This window comes from Vicia villosa, unplaced genomic scaffold, assembly GCF_029867415.1.
Source record: "Vicia villosa cultivar HV-30 ecotype Madison, WI unplaced genomic scaffold, Vvil1.0 ctg.000218F_1_1, whole genome shotgun sequence".
Taxonomy (NCBI): domain Eukaryota; kingdom Viridiplantae; phylum Streptophyta; class Magnoliopsida; order Fabales; family Fabaceae; genus Vicia; species Vicia villosa.
In genome coordinates, this window is record NW_026705082.1 from 952,902 (window position 1) to 965,778 (window position 12,877).

The window sequence follows — 12,877 nt, forward strand, 5'->3', positions numbered from 1 at the left end:
TTAGCCTTGTAACACATGAAGGACTTAATTTGAACATGATGGATGTAATGACATCTTATTTATATGGTTCACTTAATAGTGACATTTACATGAAACTCCCTGAAAGGTTCAATATACCAGAGGCACGTAATTGCGGATCTCGAAAAAACTACTACATCAAATTGAACAAGTCTCTCTGTGGGCTGAAAGAATCTGGATGCATGTGGTATAATCGCCTCAGTGAATATTTACTAAATGATGAATATACAAATAACTCAATTTGTACTTGTATTTTCATAAAATGATGTCAAAAAGAATTTGCAATACTAGTTCTCTATGTGAATGACATACATATTATTGGAACTCCTGAAGAGCTTCCAAAAGCTATCAATTTCTTAAAGAAAGAGTTTGAGATGAAGGACCTGAAAAAAATAAAATTATGTCTAGGCTTACAAATTGAGAATTTGAACAATTGAATATTTGTACATCAGGAAGGCTATATAGAAAAAGTGTTGAAACACTTCTATATGGACAAATCTCATTCGTTGTCTACTCCAATGATTGTTATATCATTAGATGTAGAGAAAGATCCTTTCAGGCCTCAAGAAAATGATTACAAAAATTACTTGATCCTGAAGTACCATATCTTAGTGCAATTGGAGCACTAATGTACCTTGCTAATTATACACGTCTCAATATATCGTTTGTGGTCAATCTATTACCAAGATACAATTGTTCGCCTACACGAAGACATTTGAACGAAGTCAAACATATACTTCGTTATCTTAGAGATGCTGGTTACTTGTCAGATTCTCATAATAGTAGATCAGAAACAGGTTATTTGTTTACATGTGATGGTACAACCATTTCATGGAGTTCTATGAAACAACTCATGGCAACAACTTCATCAAATTCTGCATAACTATTAGCATTACATGAAGTCACTTCCAAGAAATATATGTTTTGCACTCTTTTTTCCTTCACCATGGTTTTTTCCTATTGGATTTTCCTGGTAAAGATTAAAGTAGATGTTCAACCTTATTCTTCTTTTTCATCTTCCTATTCTCCATTAATATATGACTAAATGATACTTTTGAAAGAAAATAATACAATATTAGTTTCTCCATTCTCTTTCTCTCTTTGATTTCTCTATTGTTATAGTTAAGTTTTATAATAATAATTACATTTTTTAATCTAGCAAAAACCTTAAACATCAAAAGGAATGATGTTTATGTAAGAACAAATCCAAGAGATCCACAAAAGACATAGATTAAAATCCCCAATGGCAGGGACCCACAAAAGAGAGATGAGGATTAAAATCTCCAATGGCAGGGAATGGGACAGGTTTGGTGACAGAGTCAGGAAAATAACTCCACCTGTCATACCCCCATTGACATCCCTAAGTGAAATAATTGTTTTCAATTTTAGCAAAAAAAATAATTTTAAAGCAGTTATATAGTTAACCTCAAAACAGTGAAATCTGGTTGAACGTTGATATTTATCGTCGGACACTCGGAACACAACTTCAATTTCAACCAGATAAAATATTATACAATAATTAGGCAAAAACAACTGTAATATATAATATGGCAACTTCGAAATCACCCAAAAGTATCATTCAGCCTCAAACAAGATTTCAACGTTGTCAATACGATGGCATATTTAACGGCAAAGCGAAGTGCATTCAAGTTCTAGCCAAAGAAAAACAAAGCTTCTGTACAAGGAAGCCAATAGCAAATTATGAGATGTTCATAGCCTCTGCATGATAGGTCTCCAGTTCCTTGTCAAGTTGCTCAGCTGACTTTTCAACTCCATCCTTTCTTCCCCGACCACGACCTCCACCCCTGCCAGGACGGCCACGACCCCGACCACGTCCACTACCACTGCCACCCCTTGAGCCACCTCGACGTCCCCAACTGTAAAGAAAACAATAAGAGGTCATCACTAAGCAACTACATTGTAAAAAAATGGATGCCCGTTCCAAGGATACAACAACAATAGCAAGCTTGATAAAAGTAAAGGCGCCTGCAGAGAAGAACCATTCCTAGGTCGACAGCAGAATCCATATGAAAATGAAGTGAAATGAAAACTAAACCTACATTCAAAAGCAATCTACACAGATACAACTTCAAAACAGAACTAAAAAATCTTGACACATTTAAAAAGTGACGGATTTTAAATGGTTTTTATCCAAAATAACGACTATCTCTACTAACTGTAATGTCTCATAGTAAATTTCAATTACAATTTAATAAGAATTAAATTTGAAAGTCGTGATTTTGTAAGGACTAAATATATTTAACCCATTATATATATATATATACATATATATATATATATATATATATATATATATATATATATATATATATATATATATATATATATATATATATATATATATATATATATATATATATCTTTGTATAGATATGACATGGCACCATTAAACTTAACACATATTTTATACACACACATATGATTTAGTACTATATGTAATATAGGTGAAAGTACTTACCCAGCACCGCGATTTGACACAGCAGAACCTCCACCTCGACCACCTCTAGGCCTGCAACACACCAAACAAAAAAGTGAGTGATTAAAGACTTTATTTAACACAACTTTGAACTATTAGAAGAAAATTTTATTCGACACTTAATGCCTATTTTGATCAAGACATGTCTGGATATGGACATCGATTGTCATCATTCACAGATCATTGTTGTTAAATAACCAGTATAGTGGCACTATACCACTATAGCTTAGCCAAACTTGGACTAGGCACTATGTTCCACAATTTGATCTAGTACAAAATGTTTTCAAATGTCTATCTAATGCGCTATAGCACTATGGCTTAACAGAATTGAAACAATCCAAATTTAAAGAATCCACCATTTTCTGCTCTCCGCAATTGACAACATTGTCACAGATAAATATATAGAGTAAACAGCATATGTATAGACAGTAACAAAATTATATCATACAAAAGCATCCTCTCATAGCTTAAAGTAATCGACTTACGTCATTACAACTGTCCTCTTCCTCTGTCCATTCATCCCAGTTACATTCACCCGTGCAGTGACAGGCAATTCTGATTTTGTTCCCACAATCTCGATTTTCATGGGCTTTCCATCCAAAAGTACATTGTTATATCTTTTAAGAGCAGCAAATGCATCACTTCTTCTATTATAAACCACTTCAGCTGATCCCTGTTACACAGTGAAAAGTTGAAGTTTAAAAAAACCTGACAATTGCCGAAGCATTTGCTCAAAGATTATAAACTAGCAGAACATTACCAAAGCTTTTTCTCAAAAAAACAATTACCAAAGTATTTTCTCAAAGCAATTAATGGAAGGCTTACAATGGAATGGAATTGTTCATGGTCTAGAATCTGATACAAACAGACACTTGGAATGTAAAAAGCAGCATCCCACCCCCTCCTTAAAAAACTACCCCGTTGGAAATTATAAACTAAAAGGTAAAACAGACTGCTCAACTAAAAGACCTCGTACGGATAGAAATTGGTTTGACCATGAAAAGCAGACAACATAATGACAAGAGTTTCAAATACAAAATCAAATACTTACAGTTGGGTGCCCATTTTTGTCATAATGAACAGCATAGCGCTTCAAGTCTCCAAGCTCAGAGAAAAGCTCCTGAGTAGCAAATCAAGTTTCAAGAAAACGTCCAGAGAGGTTGGATAGAAACAGTGGCTAAGAATGAAGCATATGATGATAGGACATAGTATATACCCTTATGTCTTCATTGGTTACTCCTCTGTCCAAGTTTGAAACATACAACTTTGTCTCAGCTTCTACTCCTTGAATTCCAGCAGCTCTAAGACTATCCTCTAACAAATCACTCTGCCATGGAAAAGGCTTGGTTCTGCGAATAGACTGGGCAAAGCAAAGAGAACAGTATCCAGAATGGCAGAACACGTCAGATTATGACCAAAAAAGTTATTTACTTCTTCAAGATTTATCAGAACAGGAAAATCCCCAGATTAAAACAATAACACAATATTAATGAAGTAGATCCGGTCATGGTGATATATTCAAATGAAAACCCACAGTCAAACATCAGTGTTCTATGCTAAAGATGGCGAATTGGAGTAAGAATTCAATCCACTGCATTCAAGCAGCTGCAATGATAAAGTCAGAGCTCTGGTGCTGATATTAAGCGAAAGCTCCATTGCAAAACACCGTGAAACAGGGAAGTTACTGAATTCTCGCACCATGGAATCATACTTAGCAAGAGGATCCAATAAAACACCAGTCCACACAAACCAGCCAAAGATTTTAAAGTCACCTCATCTTAATGAAACGATTAGAAAGATATAGTGTTTAAAACCCCACTTATAGTTCTAATTTTGTGCTACTTGTAAGAGCTCCATTTTGAAATTCAACTAATGAAGCTCCTTCAGAAAATATAAGAATCACCAATGAAATCCTGCACATATCAGAGATCTGTAGCAAAGCCCCCTAAACAAAAGCAAACAACTCATAGATGCATATTAATTGACACTACGGAACTATGCAAAATGGTTGAGCATGAGCTTCTCCACGGAACAAATAATAAAAGGAGTTCCTCTTGCTTTTGAATTTCTATTTTACTGAATCATCTCATAATTGGGTATATTGGGTATTTATAGTATATCAGAATCTCAAGAACATGTATAAGCAAGCATCCATGTTTTTTGAGCTTGCCTTGGCAATAGCATAAGATGATGGGCGAGTGTTGACCATGAGTGGGCCTCTACGAACAGCACCAGTTGCTCTTCCACCATTACCAGGACCAGTCATTCTTCTACCATTAACAGCACCGGTCCTTCTTCCACCTCCTAGAGCCCCACTTCCACGGCCTGAAAGGGCTTTGCCACGTCCTCTGCCTCTGCCTCGGTTAGTCCTGTTCTTAATTCTATCATCAAGTGACATATCCAAGGAAGAAGCCATTGCACTTGAAATTCAATAAATCTTTCAAGAAATTTCAATAGTATCCCTGCAAAAGTAACAATTTAATCAGCTATTTGTACATGTAAGTGGGATAGGGTAGGATACAATAATTAGATCCACTTCAGATATCCTAGAACCAAATAGGTATTAAAATACAGTCAACGCCAAAATCTAAATAACCAGCCCTAGCAAACCTATTTTAGTGACGATATCAGTGACGCAAACACTAATACCATTAATACTAATGAACATATTATTGTTAAAAACTAAAACAAATTAATTATAATTTATTAAGTATTCCATCACAAGTCTTCAGCAAAACATACTACCATTGAAAATTGAATAAAATAACCATGTTAAAGGGTAGTATCACAAACACTAATACCATTAATACTAATGAACATATTATTGTTAAAAACTAAAACAAATTAATTAAAATTTAAAAAGTATTCCATCACAAGTCTTTAGCAAAAGATACTACCATTGAAAATTGAATAAAATAACCATATTCAAGGGTAATATCATATACAGCTAACGCGGCCGTGGGTAATATAATATACAGCTAACGCGGCCGTTCACAATTGAAACGGCCACGTCAGAGAGCCGTTGTTCCACATCCAATCTCATTATTGGAATCTTTCCAGATGAGTCACATCTGTGACGGAACAGCGCGGTTTCCCGGAACAGCGCGGTCTAATACAGTTTTTGCGGGTTCGCTACTAGTTTAATAGCATAATAGATAACATCCAAATAAAATTTTAAAATAACAGCTTCAGAAACGGCAACACCACCAGATTCAAACCAAAATCAAATTTAAAAATTAACAACATCGATAGAGAGACAATATTGAAACGCATAAACTTCCATATAAATAATCCAACATACGATTCTCAACAATCAACAAACAGATAATAATTTCAAACGTTGGTATGAACAGATCAAAACATTTTCGCAACCATCGCCCAAACAGATCCATGATTCAACAAATTTCTCATATCACAGAAAACCCTAATCTACTCGCATCCCAATTCACGATCTCCTACCCCCAATAACACCCACAAACAAATCGACATCACAATTTGAACCAAAAAAAAAGAGATAAACAGATAAAAATCCAATACCTGGATACGACAGAAAACCAGCGTCTGGAGAACACGAATCGAAAATTAGGGTTTCGATGCAGAGAAAGGGGTTTTAGGGTTTCGGCCAGAGAGCTTTTTGGGTTTAGATTGGATTCACGGAAAGAAAAGCATCGTTGAAGTCGTTTTATAGGCACGTAGGGGCTTTCATGTCTTTCTGCTTTTTTGCTTAACCGCGTACAGCAAGAAATTATTCTATGCCACTGTTGTGTTGCGTCATGAATGGATGAGATTAGATATTCTCGTTATCATCATATTTCATGTCCCTTTATTTTATGTTGTAGAATTTTTTATTATAATGTATGATTTGGATTGATTTTTATTTATGATTTGATATTTTAGGCTAAATTATTACTCAATTGTTTTTTATTCAATGTGTTTTTTAATCATGATTTTGGTATTTTTGAAACAAGCATTAAGATTTTACGTTGGGGACGAAATGCAGGTTTTATTGGCAAGTTTTTATGAAAATCAATGGCGTCGATATTAGATATTATACTTGATTAATAATGAGATGTATAACTCTCTAAATATTTATTTGCTTGTGCGGGAGATAACTCGTATTGTGAATTTTGAGTTTTCAAACATTGATTTTATGAGGTTTGTTGTATATTTTCTTATTCATCTTCCTTTTTTAATCGTGATTTTGATATTTCTGGGTGCAGGTTAAGTTTGGAGATTGGGGGCGAAATGTAACCTAACTAAGCAAGTTTTAAAAAAAAAATCAATGAACCGATATCAAATGTTATACTTAATTAGTACTTAGCGCACAACAATGTATTTGCGATTCAAGAAATTAAATGATTGATAAATCAAAATTGTTATTCATAAAGTTATGTAAAGTTTAAAAGTTATTTATTAAAAAGTCTTTCAAGAGAGCAAATAATATTATCTCAAGTTGTCTATTATCATAGAGACAATATTGAACTTTTATTTTTAAAGTTTGAAGGCAATAATGAAAGTTATGGGAGCGACGAACCATTCTCTAGTATATAGGTTTGTTTGAGTTTATAATTAGGCCCATGAATTGACAATAAATTGTTTCTTGTCACCACTTTTAAATAATTAAAACTATATCAAAATTGATCTTTTGCAATCATGAATTTAGATTATAATGTATGATTGAATTGATTTTACTTATTATTTGATATTTTAGGTTAAATCATTAATCAATGGTTTTTGACTCATTGTATTTTTTATCATGATTTTGGTATTTTTCAAACATGCTTTAAATTTCGAGGTTGGGGATAAAATATAAGTCTTATTGGCAAGTTTTTATGAAACTCAATGGTGTCGATATTAGATATTATATTTGATTAATAATGAGGCATGTAACTCAATAAATGCTTGTTTGCTTGTACGACAAACAATTCGTAATATGAATTTAGAATTTTCAAACATTGTGATTTTAGGTGGTTCGTTGTAGTTTTTGATTCATTGTGTTTTTTAACGTGATTTTGGTATTTTCCAAGCACGCGGTAAGTTTGGAGGTTGGGGATAAAATATAACCTTAATTGACAATTTTTTTGGAAATCAATGGAGTCGATATCAAATATTATACCTAATAAGTACTCAGCGCACTATTAAGATTGAGAGAACTAAAGGGTCAATAAACTAATTTGTTATTCATAAAGTTGTGTATAGTGTAAAAGGCTTTCTTTTAAAAAGTCTTAGAAGAGAATTAGCGATATTATCTCAAATTGATTATTATAATAAAGACAACATTGATCTTTTATATTTAAAGTTCGGAGGAAACAATGAAAGTTTGGGGAGTGGGAGAACATCCTTTTGTATATAAGCTTGTTTGAGTTTAGAATTAGGATCACAAATCGAGAATAAATTGCTTGTCGTTGTCACTTTTAAATAATTAAAACTATGTCAAAATTGATCTCTTTCAAACATGGATTTATATTATAAGTAACTACGACATTGTCAAAATTTTATGAAATTGTGTTTCTTTATTGCCCATTAGATCGCTTTATTTTTCTTACCATATAAAATTTGGATCATATATTAATATGTTGTTGATTATTGTATTTAAGTGTATTATTATTAATATAAGAAATGAGAGAATGATTTATCCGAACCAGGTTTACAAAATTAAACAAGGATTCAACAACCATATGTTAGCATTGCAAAATGAAAATGACTAAGTAGACATTTTCATCGGGGAGCTTTATACAGAATCATATCACATAAAGTTTTCTTGCATTCACAAAGTTGGCACTAAGATTGTTTAGTTCTCTTTCACAACATTCAGATAGGTATACGAAGAAATAATATAATCATAAACAAGTGCATCTTCTATGAATAAATGGACATAGAAATGTTGCACAAGGTCTTTCAAGGTATATGTATTGTCAACATATTATTGGCCACGGGAATCATTTTTTCTCCAGGACTCTTTTTCATTTATGGTAATTGATGTTTTTATCTCCATCTATAATCAACTTATTCTACGACTTTTAAAATCAAAGACACTCTTCTTAGTAAAGGGTTATGGCAAGTTGCTACCCAATCCCATTCTCAAGATCTTTAGGGAAATTACTAATATTATACTCGTAGTTATGACTTTTTAAATTTTGTTGCCCATAAGCTACATATTGTATGATTTGACTACAATGTCAAAAATCAAGGGTCGTTGCATTAGCGCGTGGGTGTAGTGAAAAGTAAACAAGGGTTCCTAAATTTTTGTGAACGAGTGTTGGTAAAGAAGTTAGTTTGTGAGATTATGATTTGCTCTGGATCATAGAATATAGGCACACTTACTAGAAAATCTATGGAAATAATGGATAATATGGTCAGGAGGAAGAACAATCTCATGTGCCAACAGGAAACTAAGTGAATAAGTGAAAAAGCAAAAGAATTAGATAACTCGGTACTTAAGCTTTGGTATACTAGAAAATTTAGATCGAGAAATGGGTTGGTGATTGTTATGGGCAAGGAGTGGAAGAAAGTTATTGTGGATATGAAAAGAGTATGGGATTGAATCGTAACCTTGAAATTTACAGTGGAACCATACACTTTTAAAGTTTTTAATGTTAGTGTAAGTACTAGATGCCAATAGTTTTATATTGAACTTGGTACCTGTATCGAATTATCTAATAATAATAATAATAATAATAATAATAATAATAATAATAATAATAATAATAATAATAATAATAATAATAATAATAATAATAATAAAGCATTTCTTTGTTATGTTCATTTTTCCAAAATAATAAAGTTATTAGAATAATTAGTTTGTTTAAAGAAACATTAAGTCTGACTTAATCTTGAGATTCCATTAAACATATGAACATTATTCTTAAGAATTTAATTGGAATACACTGACGGTGTAAAGAATTTTTACACCGTCAGTGAATCACAACCGTTAATCTGTTGGAAGTGTTTGACTTTTATTTTAATTTTTTAAAAGTAATATAATTAAGTGGTTGTGATGCATTGATAGTGTAAAAAATTTTACACTGACAGTGTATAGCAATTAAACTCTATTCTTAAAGAATTTGTAGTCTAGCTTTATTGTGAGTGGGATAATATTAAAGCATTGAGACTATTATGTGGATAGATTGATGATCACATTTAATTAATCGTGGATAAAGAGTTGTCAAGTCTTCACATATGTATGAATATTAGGAGTAATATTTATATTGTATTGACCCACTATATGAATACTACATAAAATGTTATGCGAGTGTCATAAATTATTCTCAAGGTGGTAGTGGTGTATACCACCCTTCAACTTGAAATTAATATAGATCCTAGATATGGAGTCGAGTACTTTATTGGCAATCAAACATTGTCCAGGATGACCATAAAGATGATTGATGGTTACTCTACAAATCATGTTAAGGGACCCAGATGGAATTTGATCATCCGACATAATAGGATATATGTCTAACAGCCCAACATTGAACTGGACAAGGGTGACACGATTTATATCTTGTGTTCAATATAGACATAAGGGAAAATTATGCACACAAACATTATCATAAAAAAGGTTTTTGCATTGGCTTGTTGTTTTTGGTTGATTCTTTGATTTGATCATTGTTGTATTGTTTACTAATTAAGTCATTACGTGCAAATTTCAATCTATAAGCATAATCTATTTATATGAAAAAATTTACTTCCACTGCACAAATTGTTTTGCTTTTCAAACTCTGATAAAATGTGTTTCAAAATTATTTTCAATTATGGTTTTAAGTTGGGAGGTATATTCAGCCCCCTCTAGTTCTGGTCTTTTGGTTATGTATAAGTGACTAAAAAAATTGAGAATATGGGTGACGACGATCCGAAGAAAGTGTATAGTAAAGCACTAATTTTTAAAGGAGAAATTACGCTTATTGAAAGGAAAATATGTACATACACTTAACATCGATAGATAAACATTTATAGGTAGCAATTACTGATGGGCCTTTTATTCCCAAAAACAAAGTCGATAATTCAGTTAAACTCCCAAGACAATGGTCAGATGATTAAACCAAAAAAGCATCATATATTTTAAAGCGCTAAAGTATATTACTTTGTCTCACATCATAAGAATGCATAAACAACATGGAATGATATTCAAGTCCTTTAGGAGGGAACTGAAGATGTTTAGGATTCTAGATCAATACATTGATAAAGGAGTATGAACTTTTTCTTATGGAACCCGGTTAAATCATTACTATAAATAATACATTTCATAACAAAGCTTTCATCGCAGCTATTGAAAAACTGAGGTCAGATGATATGGAACGTGCCATTTCATGACAAAACTTAATCTTTTCTGTCGGTTTATCACAAAACCGACATAACAAGTTACTCAGAGTTTAAGCTTTGATTTCTAGCTCGTGAAATTTTATGTTTTATTTAGAACCAAAAAGGCTTTTTTATTATTTTATAGATTTTACATGGAATATCTTCCCTCTATATTTTAGAAAACCGAGATAATAACTCTCTAACTTTTTTATTCATTTAGAACCAAAAAAATGCCTTTATTTTTTATAGATTTTACGTCGGATATGTTCCCTTGGTTTTTTAGAAAATCGATATAAATGCTCTTTCAAATTTTTATTCCTTCAAAATTAATGTTAAGTCTTATTTAACTTTTTGAGCCTTAGCGAACAAAAGAACACCATTATTCTCCAGCAAACGAAAGAACACCATTATTCTTCAAGGAGGAATGAAGCTCAAACCTCAAACCAACACTTTTATTTTAGTCTCTCGTTATATTTCTAGTATGTATAAATTCTTCATTATTATTGTTGTTGTTGTTTATTATTGTTGTTGTTGTTGTTGTTTCCGTCTTTGATGTTGTTGCCATCGTCGTTGTTGTTGTTATTATTATGGTTTCTGAGATATTCGGTTTATTGTATTGTTATTGTTCAAGTATTTTTAGTTGTTGTTTGTTATTATTGTTGTTTTATTAAGATTGAATGTTTATTTTTGTTGGCTCTGTATATTTTTTTATTTTCAGAAGTTTTATGTGATTATGGGTCGTAGTTGGATGAAAGCCAATAGATTAAGTAAAGAGAATGAGAATGAAGTGATACAATTTCTTGATTTCTCTAGAAAAAAACTTTCTAACAATAAGGGTTTTTTTTGGTGTCCTTGTAAATTTTACCGAAATATGTAAAAACATCCAAAGCGTGATATATTCAATCATTTAGGTTGTGGTGAAATTATTCAAAATTACAGGAAATATCTATGACATGGTGAAGTGACAAAAAGACCTCTTTCACTTGATTAATGTGACTTGTTTTCGGGTCTGCTAGTTGTAAGGTACATCAAACTACCAATCATACTTATGTATAAGCCTTGATCAACATCAATACCTTTTTCATCCTTTGATAATTTCACACGAGTAAGACTAGGTGTCCTCTTTTTACTTGCATTTTCCATACCAAACTTCTTTACTGTATTCTTGACACACTTACTTTGAGAGATGAAGATATAGTCATCCATCTGTTTCACTTGAAGTCCAAGAAAATAGTTCAATTCACCAACAAGACTCATCTCAATTTTTGATTGCGCTTGTTTGACAAAATGTTCCACCATCTGGTATGACCTCCCTCCAAACACAATGTCATCAACATATATTTGAGCAATCATAAGTTTTCCATCCTTCTCCATGACAAACAAGGTCTTGTCTATTCCTCATTTCCTATAGCCATTGTTAACAAGAAATTATGTCAACCTATCATACCAAGATTTAGGAGCTTGCTTCAATCCACGGAGAGAGCTTTCTTTAGTTTAAACACATGATATGGATAAGTGGGATCAATGAATTCATTTGGTTGTTCAACATAAACCTCTTCATGTAAGTACCCATTCAGAAAGACACTTTTCACATTCATTTGAAACAGTCTAAACTTCAATAAACATGTCACTCCTAACAATAGTCTAATGGTTTCAAGTCTAGAAACTAGAGAAAAAGTCTCATCAAAATCTATTCCTTCAATTTGATTGTAGCCTTGTGCAACAAGTCTAGCCTTTATTTCTGGTGACAACTCCACTTTCATTAGTTTTTTCTTGTACTAACACCTTGTACCCATGAAATTAGTTACACTAGGCCTAGTAACTAAGTCCCTAACTTCATTCCTCTTAAACTGACTAAGTTCTTCTTGCATGGCATTAATCTAAAATTCATCAATTAAGGCTTCCTTTACATTCTTAGGTTCAATCTTAGAAATAAAGCAAAAGTTAGAAACAACCTCCTTTGATCTAGTAGTAATCCATTGGTTAAGGTTTTCTATAATGAGTTCTTTAGGATGATATTTCTGAATTCTAATTGAAGGGCCGTTATTGACTTGAATATCCTCA

General features: G+C 32.3%; 2 protein-coding genes across 2 annotated transcripts; both read right to left on the minus strand.

Moving 5' to 3' along the window:
• Positions 1-1,537: 1,537 nt before the first annotated feature.
• On the minus strand, positions 1,538-6,259 carry LOC131625525 (THO complex subunit 4D-like). Its single transcript, XM_058896377.1, has 7 exons — positions 6,053-6,259; positions 4,686-4,977; positions 3,732-3,875; positions 3,567-3,635; positions 3,001-3,188; positions 2,498-2,548; positions 1,538-1,895 (listed from the first exon to the last, which is right to left on the minus strand). Exons 2-7 carry the CDS (start codon positions 4,929-4,931, stop codon positions 1,718-1,720), a joined length of 876 nt encoding a protein of 291 aa, XP_058752360.1. The 5' UTR covers positions 4,932-4,977; positions 6,053-6,259; the 3' UTR covers positions 1,538-1,717.
• Positions 6,260-11,800: 5,541 nt separating this feature from the next.
• On the minus strand, positions 11,801-12,187 carry LOC131625472 (uncharacterized mitochondrial protein AtMg00810-like). Its single transcript, XM_058896332.1, has one exon. The coding sequence runs from the start codon at positions 12,185-12,187 to the stop codon at positions 11,801-11,803; it is 387 nt and encodes a 128-aa protein (XP_058752315.1).
• Between the last annotated feature and the right edge of the window lie 690 nt (positions 12,188-12,877).

What these genes read in the sequence shown, in the direction of transcription:
- LOC131625472 (XM_058896332.1), bottom strand. Translation starts at nt 12,187, where the DNA reads ATGGAGAAGGATGGAAAACTTATGATTGCTCAAATATATGTTGATGAC.
- LOC131625525 (XM_058896377.1), bottom strand. Translation starts at nt 4,931, where the DNA reads ATGGCTTCTTCCTTGGATATGTCACTTGATGATAGAATTAAGAACAGG. An exon ending in AAGAGGACAGTTGTAATGAC is followed by an intron (nt 2,549 to 3,000) that starts GTAAGTCGATTA and finishes GGTGTGTTGCAG; the next exon opens with GCCTAGAGGTGGTCGAGGTG. An exon ending in GTGTCAAATCGCGGTGCTGG is followed by an intron (nt 1,896 to 2,497) that starts GTAAGTACTTTC and finishes TTTTCTTTACAG; the next exon opens with TTGGGGACGTCGAGGTGGCT.